Source organism: Kwoniella dendrophila, chromosome 3 (assembly GCF_036810415.1).
Source record: "Kwoniella dendrophila CBS 6074 chromosome 3, complete sequence".
NCBI lineage: Eukaryota > Fungi > Basidiomycota > Tremellomycetes > Tremellales > Cryptococcaceae > Kwoniella > Kwoniella dendrophila.
Genome location: NC_089478.1, coordinates 1,267,492 through 1,287,539, shown reverse-complemented (window position 1 = coordinate 1,287,539; position 20,048 = coordinate 1,267,492). Strand labels below are relative to the sequence as shown.

The window sequence follows — 20,048 nt, the reverse complement described above, 5'->3', positions numbered from 1 at the left end:
TGCAACTTTAGAATTTGTGAGATATGATAAGATTAATCGATTATGCTGTTTTACTAGGAAGGCCCCCTTATTGTGTTGGAAAAGCAATGGAAGATTCGTAAATTATTCAGGTAAGACAAGTGAGTAACCAAGAAGACAATATGGTATCTTATATATCAGGTGATTGATGATGGTGAATAACAATTTACTGTTATGCTAACTGATTGACATGGGAATGATAGGTTATCGGAGATACCGGTAAGTTGATATGATCAAGCAAGAGAGTCAGGGTAGAGCAAAGATATCAAATATATGATTTGTTGGTTGCCCCTCTCTTAAGTTCAATAGTATTTATAATAGTAGGCGGGAACTTAATTTGTTGTACTAGTGACTTTTTCTGTTTGAAGTGATCGAGAATAATGATGAAAGGATGATTGTGTATAACTGTAATGATAAAGTGAGATCTGATAGTGAAGTGAGAAAAAAAGGCTAATGAAAGGTGAAATGGTAGTGAAAGTCAGTGAGGGATTCCCGACATGAAATGAGATGTGATGAAGTTACTCGTATGCGTGAAAGGAAAGAAAAGGGTCCGAGTAAGGATGTCATTAGATGTTAGATGAGAAAAGTACAGTAGCTTGAATTACATTACAGGGGATTACATACTTTGAGCTTGTTTCAGTTAGACTATTTTCCTCTCTTTCTCTCTTTCTTTTAATTTGGTAATTATCATAACATTTTAGTTCATAGACCCTGAGTCTAGACTACTGTACCAAATAATCGTTATATTCGAATATGATCTTGAAACCTTTGTAATGTCAAATACATATCCTATACGAGTATATTGGGTTTTCGTAATGCATTCCTAATAACAGATGATATGTGCTAACAAATAAGTCGCATAAATACGAAGAGTAGCGATAAACGAGATGGCGTAATCGGATCACGGACCAACTGTTGTAACTTCTCCCTTGCTGTGAATGAAATGACTGGTTACTTCCCCATGGATGTCACCGATCACTTTTACTGCTATCTACTGTAGATAATCTATATGAATGGCTATGCATATTCTTTTCATTTTTAGGGTAACACATCTATTTATGTTTTGTTTCGAGAACATCCTATCCGAGTCTTCCGAGCACTATCTAAGAACTAACAGTAGATTGTCTACTTACTGTACCACCTTCCATGGCTAAAACTAATTTTGCGAAATAACTTGATGTATTTGATCTTAAATTATTTGGTGAATCAAATTCTAATACTTTACCTGCACCCAGTACCAGTATTTTATCATAATCCATAACAGTTGATAATCTATGTGCTACAGTTAGAACTGTTGTTGATGATGGTAATGATCTTATTGATCTTTGAATCAATGCGTCCGTCTCGAAATCAACTGATGCTGTCGCCTAACAATTTTGTAAAAAAAAGAATTAGGTTATCAGCAATCGGAATACTCCGGCATTTCCGTGATCCGCAATACAGTATTTCCGAAGGAACATCCCCCTGTTCAATTTTGTGGAGCCGTAAAAAAGGAACATGACTTACCTCGTCTAAAATTAAAACTTTACTATTCCTGACTAAAGCTCTAGCCAGTGCAACCAATTGTCTTTGACCTTGACTCAGATTACCACCTGCAGCTGCTATTTGTGTGTCGAGATTTAATCGTTGCGGAGTGACTGTACCTCCTTCCTGACCAGGTTGTCGAGTTTGTCCTAAACCAGATGATTGTAACGCATCATTGAGTTCGGCATCATCATGTTCACCGAATGGATCCAGATTGAACCGTAGACTACCAGATAAGAGGACCTATATCAAGTGTAATTGTAAGCGATATCGTTCCAGCACAACAGCTATCGCACAACTCACCGGATCCTGGGGAATAATGGTAACGTGACTTCTCAAAGCATGTAAATTGATGTCTTCTGTTTTTCTTCCGTCAATAAGGACACTACCTTCAGTAGGGATCATTCGTAATAAAGCTAAAGCTAAAGTTGATTTTCCACTACCTGTTCTGCCAACAATACCAACTTTTTCACCACTTTGAATGGTAAGTTGTAATTTATCTAGAACGGTTGGTCCATCAGGTGTATATCTAGCTGATAATTTATCTAACACAATTGATCCCGATGTTGGCCATGAAGCAGGTGGTTGCTTCGATTTGACAGATTTAGGTTCTTGATCGATTACCAAGTAATCTTCAATTCTTTCAACTGAGTTACCTTGAACCTCCATCTCGTTTACTAATCTAACCCACCATAAAATCATGGCAGAAAAAGAGATAGCCTGACTCAAGGCGAAACCTGTAGTCGAGGCATCTAATCTAGGGCCATAAACTAAGAAAGCTGCTAAGGATGACGCAAATAAACCACCTAACATGTCGATACGGACGGTAACCCATCGATTGAGATTGTAGAATGCGGTGGCAGCTCGAGTATACTTATCAGCCTTTCTTTGAGCTTCGGCACGAAGTTTCTGCTGCGCGCCATAAGCTCTGATGGATACAATACCATTGACGGCAGCCGCAAAGTGCGAGAAGAGAGGGCTTTTGGCGTTTGACATTTCTCGCTAGATTATTGAAGATGATCAGCCGCCATCGTCAAACTAAGGGAATGGAGATCTGAGACATACCTTGACGCTGAGTTGACTGTGAATATATACTTCTCCTAAGAACGCACCAACAGATCCAATGAACTGTAACAAGGTTCGCTATCAATATCTGATTGACTGTAATCTACGTGACAAATGATAACTTACTACTGCGGGAATGGAGAAAATAGGCACCAAGGCAATAACGACGCCGAATTTCAAGATAAGACCAATTGAAATATCAGCAACTTCAGAGAAGGTCTAATTGAAGAAAAGAGGTCAGACGTCAGCCCATTCAGTACAAGAATCAGCGATTTGGAAATAACTTACATCCGTGAAAGATCCATCAACGTTCTTCATATCCTGGAAGACAACTCGAATTAGCTTCAAGCCTTGGTCAGATGGATGAAAAATGCGAACAAACCTACTTTGGTGAACCTCGAGATTATTCTTCCCACGGGAGTAGAATCCAGGAACCTCATGTAAGAACCAAATATCATATCTGTCAACCTTTTATGTATTTCTCTTGATCCCTTGATCGCTCCAACATAGAATAGAATTGCTGAACCAGCCAGGGAGCCTAAACTCAACAAGACCCAAACGATATATAAACCGAGGTAATAGACAGCTGAAACCCTTTCAGGATGATCAGATTCTTCGTATGCTCGTGCCCATCTACCTAACCAATATGTTTGGAACGCATTGAAACCTTGTCCACCTAAAAGTAATATCGCATATAATAACCAGAAAATTGGTCCACCAAACGTTCTGCGAGGCGCGCGAATAAGCTTATGCTGTATATGAATTAAAAATTTGGAAAAAGCTCACCTGAAAAAGGAAACCATAGCTTTCTTTGAGATTCTACCTTCACTTTTCTCTTCATCTTTTACTAATTTATGAGCAGGTTTCTTCTCATCAGCCTTTTTCTCAGCAGAAATTGCTTCTTCGGAAGCTTTGACATCTTCCTCAGCTTCTTTTTCAATGTCTTCATCGGGAAGTAAAGCATCTTCGATGGGTCCTTGTGATTTGACGGAACCGTTTGGATTGAATGCGAGCATATAATCGGCAATTGGAGCAGCAAGACCAACATGGTGGGTCTATATGCTTGATTAGCGTGTTCTTATGGTAAGTACGACTTTAGCACTCACAATAAGCAATACAGTCCTATCCCTCATTAAATCACCTTTGAAGAGATTGTCGATGATAAATCTTGAAGTGAGTGTATCGAGAGCAGAGAAGATGTCTGATTATTAGCGTTGTCGCGGCTTATAGATGACTCACCATCAAGAAGCACAATTTCGGTTTTCGAGTAGACAGCTCTGGCTAAAGTCAATCTGGCTTTTTGCCCACCACTTAAAGTGATACCTTTCTCCCCGACTTCAGTATTGTCACCATCATCGAATAGTTTCAAATCTGGTTCTAAAGCGCAAGCTCGAAGGGTTTTAACGTATCGATCATGCTCATATGGTTCACCGAATAAAATGTTATCTTTAATGGAATCTGACATACACCAACTCTCTTGAGCAGCATATGATACACCACCTTCTCTGGGTAGATGGAAGAAAGATCCTTGTTTTTGCTCAAAGTGTAGTTCGCCGACAAGAGCCTGCATACATGCGCAATCAGCTTACTTTCCTACATATATGAGATGTGCTCACCTTGAGAAGAGATGATTTTCCACTACCAGTAGGACCGGTAATCAAGTTGATTTTACCCTTGACAAAAGTGACATTTGGAATTCTAAGATTGAAGTCTTGAGTGTTACCATCTTCGACGGGACCCCAACTGAATGTTGCATCCTTGATCCTGATTAAGCCCTGCGTCTCTGCTTCGAGCTGTTCGGGAGTCTTGATAGTGGCAATCTTGCCCTCGGAATATTCATCGATCATTTCGCTCTACGTCGTAAATCAGCTTATCTTGTCTGCACAAAGGTTTGATTCGAGTATACTTACCGAAGTCAAGAACTTGTCAATTCTTTGTACTGAGACCCATGCGGTAACGAAAGCGTTAATAAGGTAGAAACACTATAGAGCGTGTATCAGCGTAGATCTGTGTCATGGTCATAATCAAACTTACCATTCCCATTTGACTCTTAACAAGCTCAAATACGACCATACTCGTGAACACTATACCTTGCGTCAGCCTTGCTTACCTCGACAACCAATGATGGTGTACTCACCGGTAGCAGCGGTAAGCTGTCGTTTTTGCACTAAAGTGTACATAGCGAATGTAGCTACCATGACAAGTACAGGAAGCATTTGGTTGAGAATGATGATTGCTCTGAGAGGTCAAAACAAGTTAGTAAGCTTAACGACGAAAGCAATTTGTTGCTATATAAACATACAAAGTCATCAATCTTCTTTGCCAGATTAAGTGTAATTCATCTTCTCGCTTTACAGCAATCCGTTCTTTGATTCTATCTTCCCATCCAAACATTTTGATGATTCTGAGTGCGCCGATAGCTTCGGTGATAGAGTCTACTCGTGAGTCGGTAGCAGCCATTCTTCGAGTTTGGAATTGAGCATTAAGCTTGGTAATGAGACCAGGAAGAGGGAGAGTAATAATCATGATTAACATTCCAACCAAAGCACCTACAAAGTCATGGGCTAATCAATAATAGTTTACACTAGAGAGACAGAAAAGACTCACTCCAACTAAGAATTCTGTAAAGCAAGAAAGTGCATAAAGCAAATTGAATGGGAGTGTAAACGAAAACAAGGGCGAGATCTCGACCTGAAAGTAAAACCTGAAATCAGTTCTAATTTTTTTTTGACAGGATCATCGAAGCGATGACTGACCTTCAAGAACCGATTCAACATCTGCAGCCATCAATACATTGATTTTACCTGCTAGACCTTGACCTTGTGTTTTTTTAGCCTCTTCATCTGCAGCAGCTTCTTTATCGTCTTTTTTATCTTTGTTAGATCCGTTTGAACTACCAACTTCGGTATTCTCACTTGATTCTGGGCCATCTCCTACTAAAACAGCTTCGATTCCTCCAGGTCCCGGTTCAGTTGTATCTTCGACTCTGATTTCTGGCGCGCCGTTCTTTGGTATTTCTTCCTTGGTATCCTCTACAGCGTCTTTCATCCGTAATCTTAGAGCATGATCGAAAATTAATTGAGTCAAAAGAGCTTCACTTCTAACCAAACATCTTGTAGTGTTGAAAATGTAATACTGTATAGTCAAGGAGCCCAAAGTTGGACCAATGAAAAGGAACGCGACCCATACAATAGGTTTCAAGGTAGCACCCTCTCCATCTTTTTCAAGATAATCTAACAATTTATTGATACCGATCGAACCGGCCATTTCAGCTATAGCGGATAATGCTGCCATAGCACAAATCATGATGACTTCAGTTCGGAATACACCTAAAAGACCACTTAAAAGGTTCCGGGGTCTCAAGCCTTTTTCTCGCCGACGGACAGGATCAAGAGTGTCGATATGTTTCTACAGTCGGAACATGATCAGTTGAGATTTTATCGAAAACAAGCAGCTTACTCACGTTATATAAAAGTTGTGCTCGATCGTAATCCGCTAAAGGATGAAGATCGTCATAAGGTAATGCAGGTGTTTTCCAAGCTCTCCATACTAAACCGGTCATATATTCGTAGAAGACATAAGACAACCAAGGCGCAGTCTGTTCGGGGTGAATTTCATCTTCTGGTGTAGGATTTGCAGGATCCGCTGGAACGTAAGTTCTAGGTCTAAGTAAAGGAATAAGAACAGCAGCGACAGAAAGAATAACTACTCTTGACCACGTTATGGCATTGTTGAGATCAGATGGGGAAAGATTGTATGTGAAGAGAGGCCAAATATCTCTATAAGCGTAGATGCACCATCCGATGAATAAAAGAGTATCAACATGGGCAATGAGGTGTCGTCGAAGTGGTGTAGCAGGTCGAAGGCAGAGAAGAACGAATGCAAATATGAGGGTGTAAGTCTAAGAGGGATCTTAAGATTAGTATATTCAGAAAGCCTACACAATAGCACAGTGTCTAAATCAGACGTAATACAGCTGATCTGTTCGTTACTCACGTAGAATCCACAAACACCAAATTCTCCCCATTCCAAACTAGAATAATCGTCTACCCTAGTTTTTCTATGCTTCTTCTTTTTATGTTTTTTATGTTTACCCCAATGACCTTGAACATCAATTACATTATCATCTTCATCTAAACCGGTAAATGATGGTGAGGAGTTGATTTTTTGATTTGGTGATTCGGCATGTATAGCAGCGAAAACAGTCAAGCCTAATAATGTTGCTAAACATAGAGCTCTTAGTACTTCTAATAAGAATAAGATCGAACCATATTCTTTCATTGATCTAATATGAGCTCTAAAATCTGACCATAATCCACCTGAAGGCATATAAGGTTGACTTGGTGTAGATGGTCCAGAAGAATCGATTTCACCTTCATCTTCTTCATCAACTAATAAAGGTTGATATTCTTTTTGACGATTAGGTAATAAAGATTTGATAAATCGATATATCCTTGGTATAGCAAATGATAATAATAATATACCAGCTGAAATAAATACTAAGATAGGAAAGAAGAACAATGTATGTCTAACTAGAAATGGTGGTGGGCTATGAAAGGATAATGCACATTGTCAATCAGATTTGTTAGTCAAATAGATACTATTAAATAAATTTGCTCACTGGTTTTTCTTAGATTTTGACGATGATATATCCACTACATCCGACAAAGCAGTAAAGACGGATTGAGCGTTAAAGCTATCCATCTTGTACTGAATTTACTCGATTGCCGATGGTGAGTGACGGTAATACAGTCAATGTCAGTAGTAAGATTTTAATGTTCTTGATGAAGAAGAAGATGAAGATGATAACTGTGAGTAGAGATGCATAGATAGCTTGATAATCATTCAATCGTACTCGTATAAACCTTATGCCCGCCGGCTCCGAGATTATCTTCTTGTAGCTAGTATAGTGAACCAAAAAGTAAAAAAGTTGAATCAACCTTAGTCGTCATATAGCCTAATAAGTTTTTACCCGATCACATATACTGTACATATACCCAAAAAGACACCATGCGGTACACTACCAGGCACGTATCTACTCCCATATAATCTGCTTCCGCCAGCTGATAACCAAACACGAACAACTTGTGTATATTTGTATATATCAGCTCTTATCTGTATCCTATCATCTAATCAACAACCATACTCGTTAGCTCATGGCTTAGATGGGAGTCACACGCGCACTCTCATAGCCTCGAATCCAAGCTTGTGGTGCTGGGGAAGACTGGTCCTCATCCCTCGTACGTTCGAGAACTCTAATCCAACATCTGATTATGCAAGATCGTTTCATGGTATATACTACAAGACATCTTAGCTGGTATAGCTCGATGACCATTCAGAGGACCATTTATGTGATTATCCTCGAATCACTGGTCATCACTATGATGTGCTACAATAGAACAGATACCAATCGACAAGCTCGAGCCATTCGGAACAGCCTCTTCTAGATGTGGTATTCTCGTAAACAGTTTTAATGAAAGGGCGAACAGCAGTATCAGTCGGTATCGAAATCATCAAGTATGGCGACAAATACTAAAATCAACAATATTGATGAATTTGTTCGTCTCGTCTAACCGGAGCTAACAAACAGATATGTATATGCATGTCATTCTTTTTTTTTTTTTTAGGTTTTTCCTCTTCCTATATTTCGAGTTCATTGTTCTATCCATAATTCTCGACTTTTTTTGGTTTGTTTTCCGTTTGATTATAATAATTACTTTTCTCTACGTTGAAGCAGTGCTTCATTCATTTGATAGTTGCCTCAAAGCTACTGTCCATTCTTTTACTCAACTTGCACCTTCGATTTCGCTCATTCGTCTTTTTTGACTTATTATCACCGCCTTTTAATGAAATTGTGGGTTCCAGTAATATATTATTTCAGCACTTCGATTCCAGACAGGATAAATCAGAAATGGCAAGCACTATTGGTTTAGGCTTAGGCTTAGGCTTCACATCGGTAGATTTCGAAAAACCTTCTTCTACTATAATCGTGTAAGTTTGATATCTGAATACACAAGAAGCAAACATATTGATCCATTTACATGTTTTCGATAGGGCAAAGCCAACGAGTACGCAAGATGTTTCATCAAAAGCAACACATCCCGTTTATCAAATACCTGTACCAGAGCGATCGCATAGAGGACCAAGATCGCTAGGTGTAGGAAAAAGATTCGTTTCATCACCTTCAGAGAATTTACCTTCAACAATATATGATAAATCATCTTCTAACCCTTTGTCAATTCCACCGACCAACATTCCATTATCATCAAATCCCGATAAGAATGCCTATATAAGCATGAATAATATACCAATAAATTCACCTCAATTAGGGTTAGACTTAGTGAACATTAATCCTACTCAACATTTACGTCAGATGAAAAAACGTTCTTTACAGTTACACTCATCTTCTTCGGGATGTCCATCTTTAGCAATGAAACGGAATTTCGGAGTGAATTCGTCTGAAGATCCATGGAAGAACCTTAACCAACCTTCATCATCATCGGACAATTCACCCACCATAGGTTCGAGTCCAACTTTAAATTCTTCGAATTCACCTATCATACCTTCATCTTCACCTATACCAGATTCTACGCCACAGCATCATGTAGATATGTTAGGTCCATCAATTGCTTTATCAGTTGTTTTAGGATTATTAGTTTTAGGTGTAGCAAGTTGGGTAGGTATACATTATAGAAGAAAACGTTTATCATTACTCCATAATCAAGAAGACCAAGATGGTGATTATCAAAGTAATAGAAGAGAAAGAGATTCAGATGAAAAATCATTCACATCAGAGATGTTTAATGCTTCAAATGTAGTTGAAAAGGGTTTAAAACCGAAATCATCGAACACCAATAACGGTAATGAATTGAGATCAAGTTTTATATCTTACAAAAGACCTTTATCTATTATACACCACCACCAACAACAACAACAACCATCAAATGGAGGTGGTGGAGGTAGAAGGGTTAGTTTTGTTGATACAGTACATCATCAATCCCAAAATGGTCAAGATGAATTCGTAGGAGAACAAAGGGGTGGAAATATGAGAGAAAGTATTTTACCTCCACCTAGATTTATGGTTGCTTCTTTGCATCAACCTGAACCTGACTTATCTCCAGGTCAAGCTCAATTCGTCGTAGGAGAATATGAAGGAGAAGAAGAGGAGGAGGAGGAGGAGGAAGAATATGAACACCCTGTACCTTCACCTAGAAGTTCAATTGCGCCCACGTTAGAAATGATTGAGGAAGAAGTGGAAGAAGAAAATACATCATTTGAACAGAACGCAGATCAAAAGGAGGAAGATTTCGATATCACTGAAAATTCAAGACTTTCAATGATATCTACTACATCATCCAAAACGAGTGATTCAGCATCTTCAACTTGTTCAGGTGATTATACTACAGCTTCAGCAAGATCAAGTATATCATCTTTATCAGCATTATCAATTATCTCATCATCTTTTCCACAAACTCCAAGAGATCAATCAACTCCACCACCGCATCAGATTGATAACCATACTGATACTCCAACAACATCATCGACAAGTAACGATAATAAAGTTATGATCGGTGGGGAACTTGGGGGATCACCTATTTTGGATGACAGTGGGAATGGGATATACGATTCTCCTACACCAGCAAGTAAATTTCAATCAAGGAGGAAACGAGCACAATCACAAATTGGAACAAGGGCAGGATTAGTCGAAGTGCAAAAACACGATCTACTGAGAACTGCCGTAGGAAGAACAATGAGTTTACAACCCACAAAAGAAGTTAGGGAGTTCATCAAACTAATGACAACAACTGGAACTCAAAACGATATTGACAATATGCCTATACCTAAAGTACCTATCTTAACCACCATAAATCAAATATCTACTTTACCTGACAATGACAACGTAGATGTTCTGTGTCAAACTGATAAACAAGTCGAAAAGAAAAAAACGGTAGTAGTGCAGCAACAAGATGAAATGGAAGATTTAAGAATGGCAGCGTTCATTTCATCGCAATTGGAAGAGAAAGTCATCAAGGATTTAGATCCGAATCAAAAAAATGGTAATACTAGCAATCATAAGAAGATAGGACGATCAACTTCGGTTCCATCAAAACTATTACAACGTAATAAATCTACAAAATCGTTGAAGGAAAAGAACACTAAACAAAGTCACAATCATGTTAATGGTAGTCCATCATCTACTAGAAAATCTGAAATCATCTCTAGTGGATACTTGAAAAGAGCTTTAAAAGCATTTACAGGTGAAGATGAAAATGTACCCATAATCAAAAGTAGTATACCTATTTCACCAAAATCAAATTCTCCACAGAACGTAAAAGAAGAAAATAAAGATAATAATAATAATAATAATAATAATAAGAATAACAATAACTATAACAGAAAAGAAGAATTTGAAAGTATAAATCAATTAGCAGAAAGACAAATTCAATTAGAAAGGTATTTATCACTATTACATTGTGAAAATCAAGTTGAGATTGGCAAGAACAACGCCACAAGAGTTGACGAAGGATCGTTACAACAAGTTGAGCCGGTAGAATCATATACGATGAAGAAAGATTATCATTTACAACAATATGAAGAAGATATAATGAATGTGGAAGAACACGAGAAAGAAGAAGAAGAGGAAGATATGGAACTTGAGGATGTCGAGATGGATTCAGTCTGGGATCCTGATGCATACACTAAAGAGTATGGATATGAGTATGGATATGAATATGAAGATGAAGAAAACGGTGTAGCTTTTGAAGATTATTATATTCATTTTGAAGGTGACGATGAAGATGATCGACAAGAAGAAATAGAAGAAGAAGAAGAAACGTATAACGAATATAAAGGATACAATAATAACAACAGATTGAGTTATGATAATAACGTACCTCATATCAAGGTGACAAGTCATTAGGCTTGATACAAAAATATATAGATAGATAGATTAGATAGATGGATTAAACAAAAATTCCATCACAATAGGCGGACAATATATATATAACGTAGACAAAAAATTGTGTTGCATCTTTAGACATTTGTGATATAATTTATAGTAGTCAGATCATTTGGACATTTTAACGAACAATATGAAATATAACCTGACACACATTTATATCATTTATATGGTACTCACGGTATTTGATGATTATAAATGTTGAAATTGGTAGTTACGTAATCTCTACTAAACCAGGAAAGTTCGATGTAATCATCATATTAAAGATAGTCCACCAGAGCTGTTTTTGACTTGTCTAAATAATGTCGAATATATCGTGTCTTCTGGAAACTACGCTGTTCAGTAACATATAGCAACAGGACGTAAGGTGCACACTAATATTCGAAGCAGACAGCTATTGACAAGAAAGATTAACGAAAATGTGGAGATCTGGACCTAGACAATTGAATAATTCTGATCGAGCAGGACCAAACACAAGATGTCAAGTGAGTTTTAGTTTTTGGTTTTTGGCTTTTATCTCAGCTTTTTAGGTTTTGGCTTATCGGTTCAAGAACGATGTTTATTCACTTGAGGACGTTTGGCTAATTAGTGTCTATGTTCACATTTGATCGAGAATAGAAATGTTTAAAATTAGGACATCATACATATCAATGTACGAATTCAAGACCATATGTAGCCAGACCATCACGTACAAAACAATTAAGTCAAGGTAAAATAGGTAGAGATCAACCTTCAATTGAATTACCTGAAGAATTTAAATCACAAAATAATAAAATTGGATTAGCAGATAAAATTTTAAAAGCAAAAGAAGATGAAAGGAGGAAAGAAGATCTTAAGAAGAACAAGCAATTAATAGATAAAAAGACAAGTCGAAGAAGGTGAGTTTCAATCTCAAGAGTTTTCATTGCGAGAGAATCAGCAAGATGTTTGGTTTACTCATTAACGAAATAAATCACATAACATAGATCATCTAGCTCAAGCGATTCAGATTCATCATCATCATCGTCCTCAGATTCAGACTCAGATTCAGGATCATCATCATCATCATCCTCTTCCTCAACCTCGATAAGATCACGTTCACCTCCAAGGCGAAGTAGACGTAAAAGATCACCTTCAACTTCATCATCACGATCTCAATCTAGATCAGCTTCTCCACCACCCAGAAGGAAGAGATACGATTCAGACTCTGAAGGAGAAAGAGACTTGGAGAGAAAACCAAGGAGGAGGTCACCTAGTTCATCTAGATCCAGATCGAGATCTATAACTAGGCGGACAAGTTCAGATAGATCAGCATCACCTAGAAGGTAAACAGGTAAAAGGAAGAAGACGCTCTTATCACGCAGCCAAACTTACGGTACAACGTAAACACATGGGTTAATTTCAATATAGGTCCATTTCAAGGGAGATGTTTGGAATTGCTGAGCAATTGCATGGCGTAAAATCGTAGTCGATAGGGTTGTGATAAATATATAGTTGTACAATAGAAGTGTTCTCCACCTTCGATCTGCGTACTCAAGTCTCAACGAAAATGGAATGCATATTATATCATATTATCATACCTATTAACCGATTCCAGGAGAGATTTACAACAGTAATATGAATGGATTTACAAGCATTAATGATGATTCCAATATTACCCTACTTATGAAATACAGATTGCGTAGTCGTTCTCCAAATATAATAGCTCACATACAACGAAGAGCTTGTTTGAGCTCATCTTCAGTCTCTTTCTCCCTGTTATCGATATCTACCGTATTTCTTTCGGTGTCCGGTTCATCCCGTGATACTTCAATCTTGACCGCTTCACCTGAATCGTTACCATTATCATGTTCGATGATACCAGTATCATCTTCGAACTCCAATGCTAGATTTACTTGATGTCCAGCTTCAGTGAAGTGTCCCGAATTATTATCCTCTACCAAGTCCTCTCTAGGAACCGCTATATCATTTTCGTTAATATCCGACGGCGAATCGATCTTCTCCCTTATCGTTGACTGGGTATCCCCATAGACTCCTTCTTCTTCTTTTTCTTCCACATTTTCTTCATTGCTCTCGTCTCCAATCAAATCACCAGGTAAAGGAGGAGTCATTTCCTCATAGAATTTCTTTAATTTCTCTTTATCATTACAGAAATCCTCTAACTCCTTTCTCAATAACCTTACTTCTTCATATCTATTATTGTTATTATTATGATTTGCATTGTTTCCTCCTCCTCCACCATTCGCACTGCCGTTATTATTATTATGATTATTGTGATTGCTATGATTATTATTGTTATTTGATGTATTATTACTATTTGCTCTTCTTTTTACTGAACTGAAATTTGATGTAGAAGAGTTTGACGATAAGATTAACCTATTATCTGACCATAAAAAACCTTTTGAATCATTCAAACATTGAATTAAAGCTAAACCAGATTTATGTACAAATTGTGAATAATCGAATTTGTTCTTTCGGTATGAATATTCAATATCTAAATTTTCTGGATATCTATTTGATTCTTCAACATCTAAGATAAATCCAAATTTCTTGGTTAAAATACAATACTCGAAATAATTTTCGACTTGTCCTGTACCATGTCCAATTGATAATAATCTTTCATGTAAATCTTTTATTATAGGCGGTTTTACAGCTAATGTGATTGGTATAGCTGTTCGATATGCACATTTTAACGGTAAATCGATCAATTGCTCAACAGGCGTTTCAATGAATCTTAATCCATATCTTTCTGCTTGTATAGACACTTTTTGTCGCAGTTCCTCAAGTAATGCTGCCGTAACCCCCAACCAATTCAACTCAAAATGGAAGCTACGAAGAGGTGACGGTATTTCAATCAGCTTTCCCCTCGAATATGATTGTTAGAGCGCTCCTTGACTCACGCATTTCTAGCATTGTGCACGACATCAGCATGCAAAATAGCGACCTCAGCTCTGTCACTTTTCTTGTTGGGATCCAAATCTAAGATTCTGGTTTGTGACATCTTGACCTTCCGTTTCCTTCTCGGTCTACCATTAAGGGTAGAAGCATTTGCGCCATCTTTAGGTGCATCATACATTTTGGCCAATAAAGCCCTTGCACCAGGTGGAGTTGCAGCTGGTAGTGAGGCCTGAACTTGAGCTGGGTTGGCTGAAGCATAAGTCCCATTAGCATTTGATGCGGATGATAATGTTGTATTAGTAGACGAAGATGCAGTAAGAGTACCGCCATTCGCGTCTCCATTCGGAGTTTCGTCTCTACTGGGCTCTTTCGATGCAGACGCCGAAGTATTTTTCGACGATGTAGTACCAAACCACGATTTGTTTTTGGATGATGACTTTGACATAGCATTATACGGTTCTCGTAACCGGTAGTACAAATGCCAGTAGTCGAGGAAACCATGCGAGTTGGTAACGTGCTCTATAAGAAGATTTGACATTGTCATCATTAACGTTATCACAGCCAGTCTAATTACGCTTTGCTCACCTATCAAACCCTTTTCCAGTAGGGATTCAGCCCATTCAGCAGCTTTTTCACGACTGGTGACATCTTCGAAGGAATTTTGAAGCCATTCACAGAACTGGGCACCAGTGAAAGATTGAACATGTTGTCGAGCTATAACAACGGCATTAGTATTTCAACCAGCGAGAAGGCGCGGAATGACTTACCTTCCCACCATCTAGTTCTTATGATTAAACCATTACCAGGCTGACACATTAATTCAGCTAAATTAGCCAAAGTCATGCCTTCTAATTCTTTTTCAGTCGGTGACCCATCGATATTTGCAGGTAATTTCTCTTTATTACTAATTTGTCTCTCTAAGTCCATCATTAATTCTTCATCTAAAACACATGTTGAAGGATCAAATGTAGTTGTAACTATCCTTAAAGGTGATTGCGGTGGTGATGATGGACTTTTCAATAAATATCTATTCAAAGTTTCAATAACCTTTTGTGCACCTAGCCATAACAAATCACCTTGATCTAAATGTTCACCTTGTGGTATCAATCCAGGGAAGGATACTATCTCTTTACCTGATGGTATCAAGATAAATCTGGTGCGCCAATATCTCAATGGATCAAGTGTTCGCCTTTCACCATTAATCAGATGATCAAGGTGATTGTAATTGATCTTGGTATTCACATCCTGATCGTCAACACAAAGAGTCGCAATCAGCATTGTGTTCGTTTGGATTACTGTTACTGATATATTGAAACTCACAGGATAATTAAACACCGCTTCGGCAGGCTGATAACCTTTCATACCTACTGGCCAGACCAAACATCTATATTTCACTGGATCAGTTGAATGTGAAACCTTCCTGGTCATCCAATGTACGATAATTTCCTGTCTTGTAGGATGAAAGAGTAATCGATGTATGTGATTTGCCCATGACATCCAAATAGCACCTCTACCGTTTTTCAGTACTTCTGATGCACCGCCTGATAGTAATTCCACACCTATATCTGCGTCCTTTTCAAGGTGAATTGGCATCGGTCTAACCACCCCAGGTTCATTCAGATCATGCGGTAAGACTATTACTTGGAAGTTTTCTGTATAACCAGAATATATCAGCTAAATCAAACTTTTGCGGTAGCTAGCCTTGTCGAACGGCAACTTACGAGATAACCTTTGGGAAACCATTTCTCTCATCATAGCCAGAGGTAAATTTTCCTGAGCTGAGTCGTTTCTTATCAAGAAAGCTCCGTCTTCTAAGTAACATTGTACAGTATAAGTACCTGTGTTATACAATTCATCTGTTTGTTTTTGTGTAGGTAAAAAATCAGTTGTTAAAGGTAAACAAGCTGGAGCTAATAGTGACGGCCATTGCACTATATGCTGTTGAGCTTGTTTCGGTAAAACAAATCGCCATCTTCTTCCACCTGCATCCCTAACTCTATCGATAGTTTCTGCCGAAGGTTTACAAGGATTTACAGTAAAATGTCTCGTTGACTGAACTAAAGCATTATTTCTATTTCTCCAAGATAAATCTTCATGTGATTTGCTTAATCCTTGTCCCCCCGATTGTCCTGTACTAGGAGGTAATCCTTTGGAATTTCTCAATGATCTCGATATAGGATCTTCTTCAACAGTTTGAGATCTTCGTAATCTAGATGTTGTACCGTGAGCAATTGGTAATGGTTGTGTTACAGGTGTCGTAGGATTATAGGGTTTATCTTTCGAAGGTGAAGGTGTACTGGGTGTAATCATTGTATCGGGATTAGGCATTTTCGGTTTTGGTGGTACACTTCCAGTACCTGATCTTGATCTCGATTCTGACACCTTCGATTTCGCTTTAGAAGAAGTAGAAGGTACGGGTGAATGTGATCTATTTCCTGTAACAGACGAGACATCCGTCCTACCTATAGTCTCCATTGCTGGTGCTGCATAACTCGGTTGGGATCGAGTTGAGGTCAACCCACCGAACAGCCAACTTGCTCCAAATTTGCTAGCAAAAGAGCTCTTACTGCTTTTATTGTTGAGCTTCTTCGCTGGAGTGAGCTTGGGGGTCGAGGCGCCAGATCCTGGTTGGCTCGATGTCACTATCGATCCACGAGATGGCGATGAATCGCGTCTAGGAGGCAAAGGTGATATGCTTCCTCCATCTGATATCGGGGTGGGAGCTTCATCAATAGGAGCAGGTAGAGGCGAAGCAGAACGAGTGGTGGCAGTCGGGGAGAAGCCCCTGCTAGCAACAAGCAAGGGTGAAGAGGTATACACCGGCGGTGTAGGAGGAGCGATTGTGTTGATCGGTTTGGAGGGTGAATCGGATCTAAAACCTCTTTTCAAGCTTAAAGTTGAAGGAGCAGGAGAGGCACTTCTCAACTCGGTACGTTTTTTGCCTAGAGGATGCGTATCTTCTAGTTCGATCATGGCTTTTATAGGTGATAATTTAGTTCCTTCACCAAATCCACCAATAGTTTTAGGTCGAGTCGTTGATGCTATTGAGTTCGATCTATCTTGCTTTTCCTTTTCAGCCAATAATCTAGCAGATTGGTAACTCGCTGGGAAACTTCCTGGTGTAGAAGCCAGCTGAGGTGAGTTGAATTTACTTATAGATGGTTCAGCTTGACCAGCACCAAATATATTTTGGTCAAAATCGTCCCTGATTGTTTTTCGGTCTTCAGCAGAGAGAGGCCGACGAGGCATAGGCATATCATCTATGTCAAGATATGGTACAATAACCGTTGTAAGGTTATGGTCCAGTATACCAAGCATTTGTATTTCATACATCTTGCACCGGGGGATAAATCGATCTTTCCGGAACGGTTTATCATGAGTTACTGCGTAAAAAGATGCGCTAACCCAAGAAGGTAGAGCTGTACCGTTTGGCAAGTCAGTTAGAGCGATATTTTCATATGGGACTATTGACGATACTTACAATAGCAGTCCGCCAATTCTGTATTCTTGATATGTGACATGTGAGAGTCGAAGTATAGTAGATCAGGTGTGATGGATCTATCTTTCCCACTTATAGGATTTTCTTCGTTTACAACACCCTTGGGTCTTTGAGATACATAACTGAATAATGGTACACTATGCAATGGCATTTTTGTTAGACAAACGAAATCTACGCTCATTCCATGATCGACCATTCTTTCAGTCGTAAGTCTAAGGAGATTTTTGTCCACAGCGAAATGTCCTGTACCAGGCGTTATGATTGTGATGGATAAGCCAGTACGAGATAAATCCCTATCAACGTGATGTTCGTCGAATGGATTGAGAGCAAGATTGATAGCTTCCAAAGCGTTTCCTTCGTACGCCTAAAATATTTTGGGATGATCAGCAATGAGCACGATAAGGTTATACATGTCGGTTCAAATGGTACTCACGAAACTGAATCTGCCAACGAGTCTAACCTTATCTCCAGTAAATGATTCACCTCCCATTTCTCCGAAATGGTAATCTAATATCAATTCTCTTTCACTACGTTCCAGCAATTTCTTGATTTCAGGTAAAGCTTGTGTCCAATCGTTCCTTCTTTCTAAATCTATAGCTACTCTGAAGAAATCTTTACAATTTCTTCCAGAATAATCTGTAGCTAGAGTATCTGCTAAATTGTGTTTTTTCAAGTATTCTACATCGTCATCATCGTAATATATCCTAGAGAAGAATATGATTGTTACCACGTGAGAAGTCCCTTTTTCTGCCCATCTTGCGAATAAGTCAGGTAAATAACCTATGTAGTCAGTGAGATCAGCCATGATTTCGGTCAAATAAGCTTTTCAAGCATTTTCAAACCCACCATGTACAACTTTTTCGATATACCTTTCACCATCTTCATCGAATTCCCACGTTTCTTGACATAACTGTATGAATAGATATACCTGTGAACTCTTACTTCTGAAAATAGTTTTCGTTTTGGATGTAGCTATTCCACTAGAATATCTCTTATCCTTATCTTTACCAGTTTTAGGATCCTTCTCGCTCCGTATGATGAAATTGACTTCAGCTCTGACTGCTCCTCCCGCCAAAGACACTTTCTCTCCTACATGTAATGTCATTCCCTCTAGTGACATACCAAGTCTCCACATATCTGCTCTACCTAAATACTGAGAAAAGTAAAATTCGACGTAGTCCGTATGAGCGGATTCTTTATCCGTTACCTGTGCATGATTATATTAGCCCGAGATAGTGTTCAAAAACAAAGGTGACTCACCCTTCTGACCTCAACCTCAAGCCGCTGCTGGAAACCAAAAGCCGTCGCAACTGAATCTGGCACTTGGATTTGATGTGCACTAGCGGTAGGCACATTATCACCCAGCCTGAAAACATATCCATCTCTACCTCTTCCAGGTTTTACACCATTCATAGCTGGACTGACCGATTCCTTCTTTTTCTTGCTATATGATTCACCTTCAGGTATTTGCATCTTCATTTGTTGTATTTGCCTTTTATGTATTTGACGTATTTCTAGATAATCTCCTGGTTTCGCATCCCACGGTAGTGCAGCGTAATTCAGAAGTACTTGGGAAGAAGGTGTTTGTGAAGTGGAAGATGTCGAGGGTAAAGGAGCAGGATGAACGAGAGCATTGTTGTTTACAGCTGTAGGTTTATAGGTATATAGCAATAAAGCTACACTGTCTTTATCTACTAGAGATAAGTCCAGAACACCACCTTCCATATTTGATCTTGTCGGTACAGCAGGAGCTGATGGCATGTGACTTATAGGTTGAGGTGGACTTGGCCATGATGATAACCTATTATGACCATGACCATTCCCACTATGATGTAATCTCGATTTTCTACTACTTCCACTTGTACCCAATTGATCTGCTAAAGCTTGACTTGCTGCACTAGGTCCAGGTAAAGGATTTGTTGTTATACGAAATGATGATGCTGATACATCTATTGATGGTGGTCCAGGTTGATTACTTCCAGCAGGTATAGAGCCTGTACCTACAATAGTAGACGATCTTGCTCGAATAGTCACAGGTCGAGGTGAAGATGTGCGTCCTAAAGAAAAATCAGCCAAGGAAAGTGATTGAAACATCTTCGTTCATCG

The 20,048-nt window shown here is 38.7% G+C and overlaps 4 protein-coding genes across 4 annotated transcripts; 2 read left to right on the top strand and 2 right to left on the bottom strand.

Moving 5' to 3' along the window:
• Positions 1–1,121: 1,121 nt before the first annotated feature.
• L201_002776 (uncharacterized protein) lies at positions 1,122–7,311 on the bottom strand (the record flags this gene model as incomplete). The annotated part of the gene is made up of 20 exons (XM_066218544.1): positions 1,122–1,385; positions 1,525–1,785; positions 1,846–2,544; positions 2,608–2,670; positions 2,734–2,826; positions 2,896–2,928; positions 2,994–3,333; positions 3,394–3,662; positions 3,714–3,748; positions 3,847–4,171; positions 4,224–4,460; positions 4,518–4,589; positions 4,642–4,691; positions 4,745–4,845; positions 4,910–5,156; positions 5,215–5,298; positions 5,364–6,015; positions 6,071–6,508; positions 6,604–7,156; positions 7,229–7,311. The coding sequence occupies 20 exons, from the start codon at positions 7,309–7,311 to the stop codon at positions 1,122–1,124; spliced, it is 4,899 nt and encodes a 1,632-aa protein (XP_066074641.1).
• Positions 7,312–8,518: 1,207 nt separating this feature from the next.
• L201_002775 (uncharacterized protein) lies at positions 8,519–11,527 on the top strand (the record flags this gene model as incomplete). The annotated part of the gene is made up of 2 exons (XM_066218543.1): positions 8,519–8,598; positions 8,662–11,527. 2 exons carry the CDS (start codon positions 8,519–8,521, stop codon positions 11,525–11,527), a joined length of 2,946 nt encoding a protein of 981 aa, XP_066074640.1.
• A 458-nt stretch (positions 11,528–11,985) lies between these two features.
• Positions 11,986–12,874, top strand: L201_002774 (uncharacterized protein; the record flags this gene model as incomplete). Its single annotated transcript, XM_066218542.1, has 3 exons — positions 11,986–12,051; positions 12,185–12,444; positions 12,532–12,874. 3 exons carry the CDS (start codon positions 11,986–11,988, stop codon positions 12,872–12,874), a joined length of 669 nt encoding a protein of 222 aa, XP_066074639.1.
• A 377-nt stretch (positions 12,875–13,251) lies between these two features.
• L201_002773 (uncharacterized protein) lies at positions 13,252–20,036 on the bottom strand (the record flags this gene model as incomplete). The annotated part of the gene is made up of 10 exons (XM_066218541.1): positions 13,252–14,374; positions 14,446–14,962; positions 15,029–15,157; positions 15,211–15,688; positions 15,764–16,095; positions 16,165–17,862; positions 17,925–18,306; positions 18,376–18,722; positions 18,789–19,149; positions 19,203–20,036. The coding sequence occupies 10 exons, from the start codon at positions 20,034–20,036 to the stop codon at positions 13,252–13,254; spliced, it is 6,201 nt and encodes a 2,066-aa protein (XP_066074638.1).
• Between the last annotated feature and the right edge of the window lie 12 nt (positions 20,037–20,048).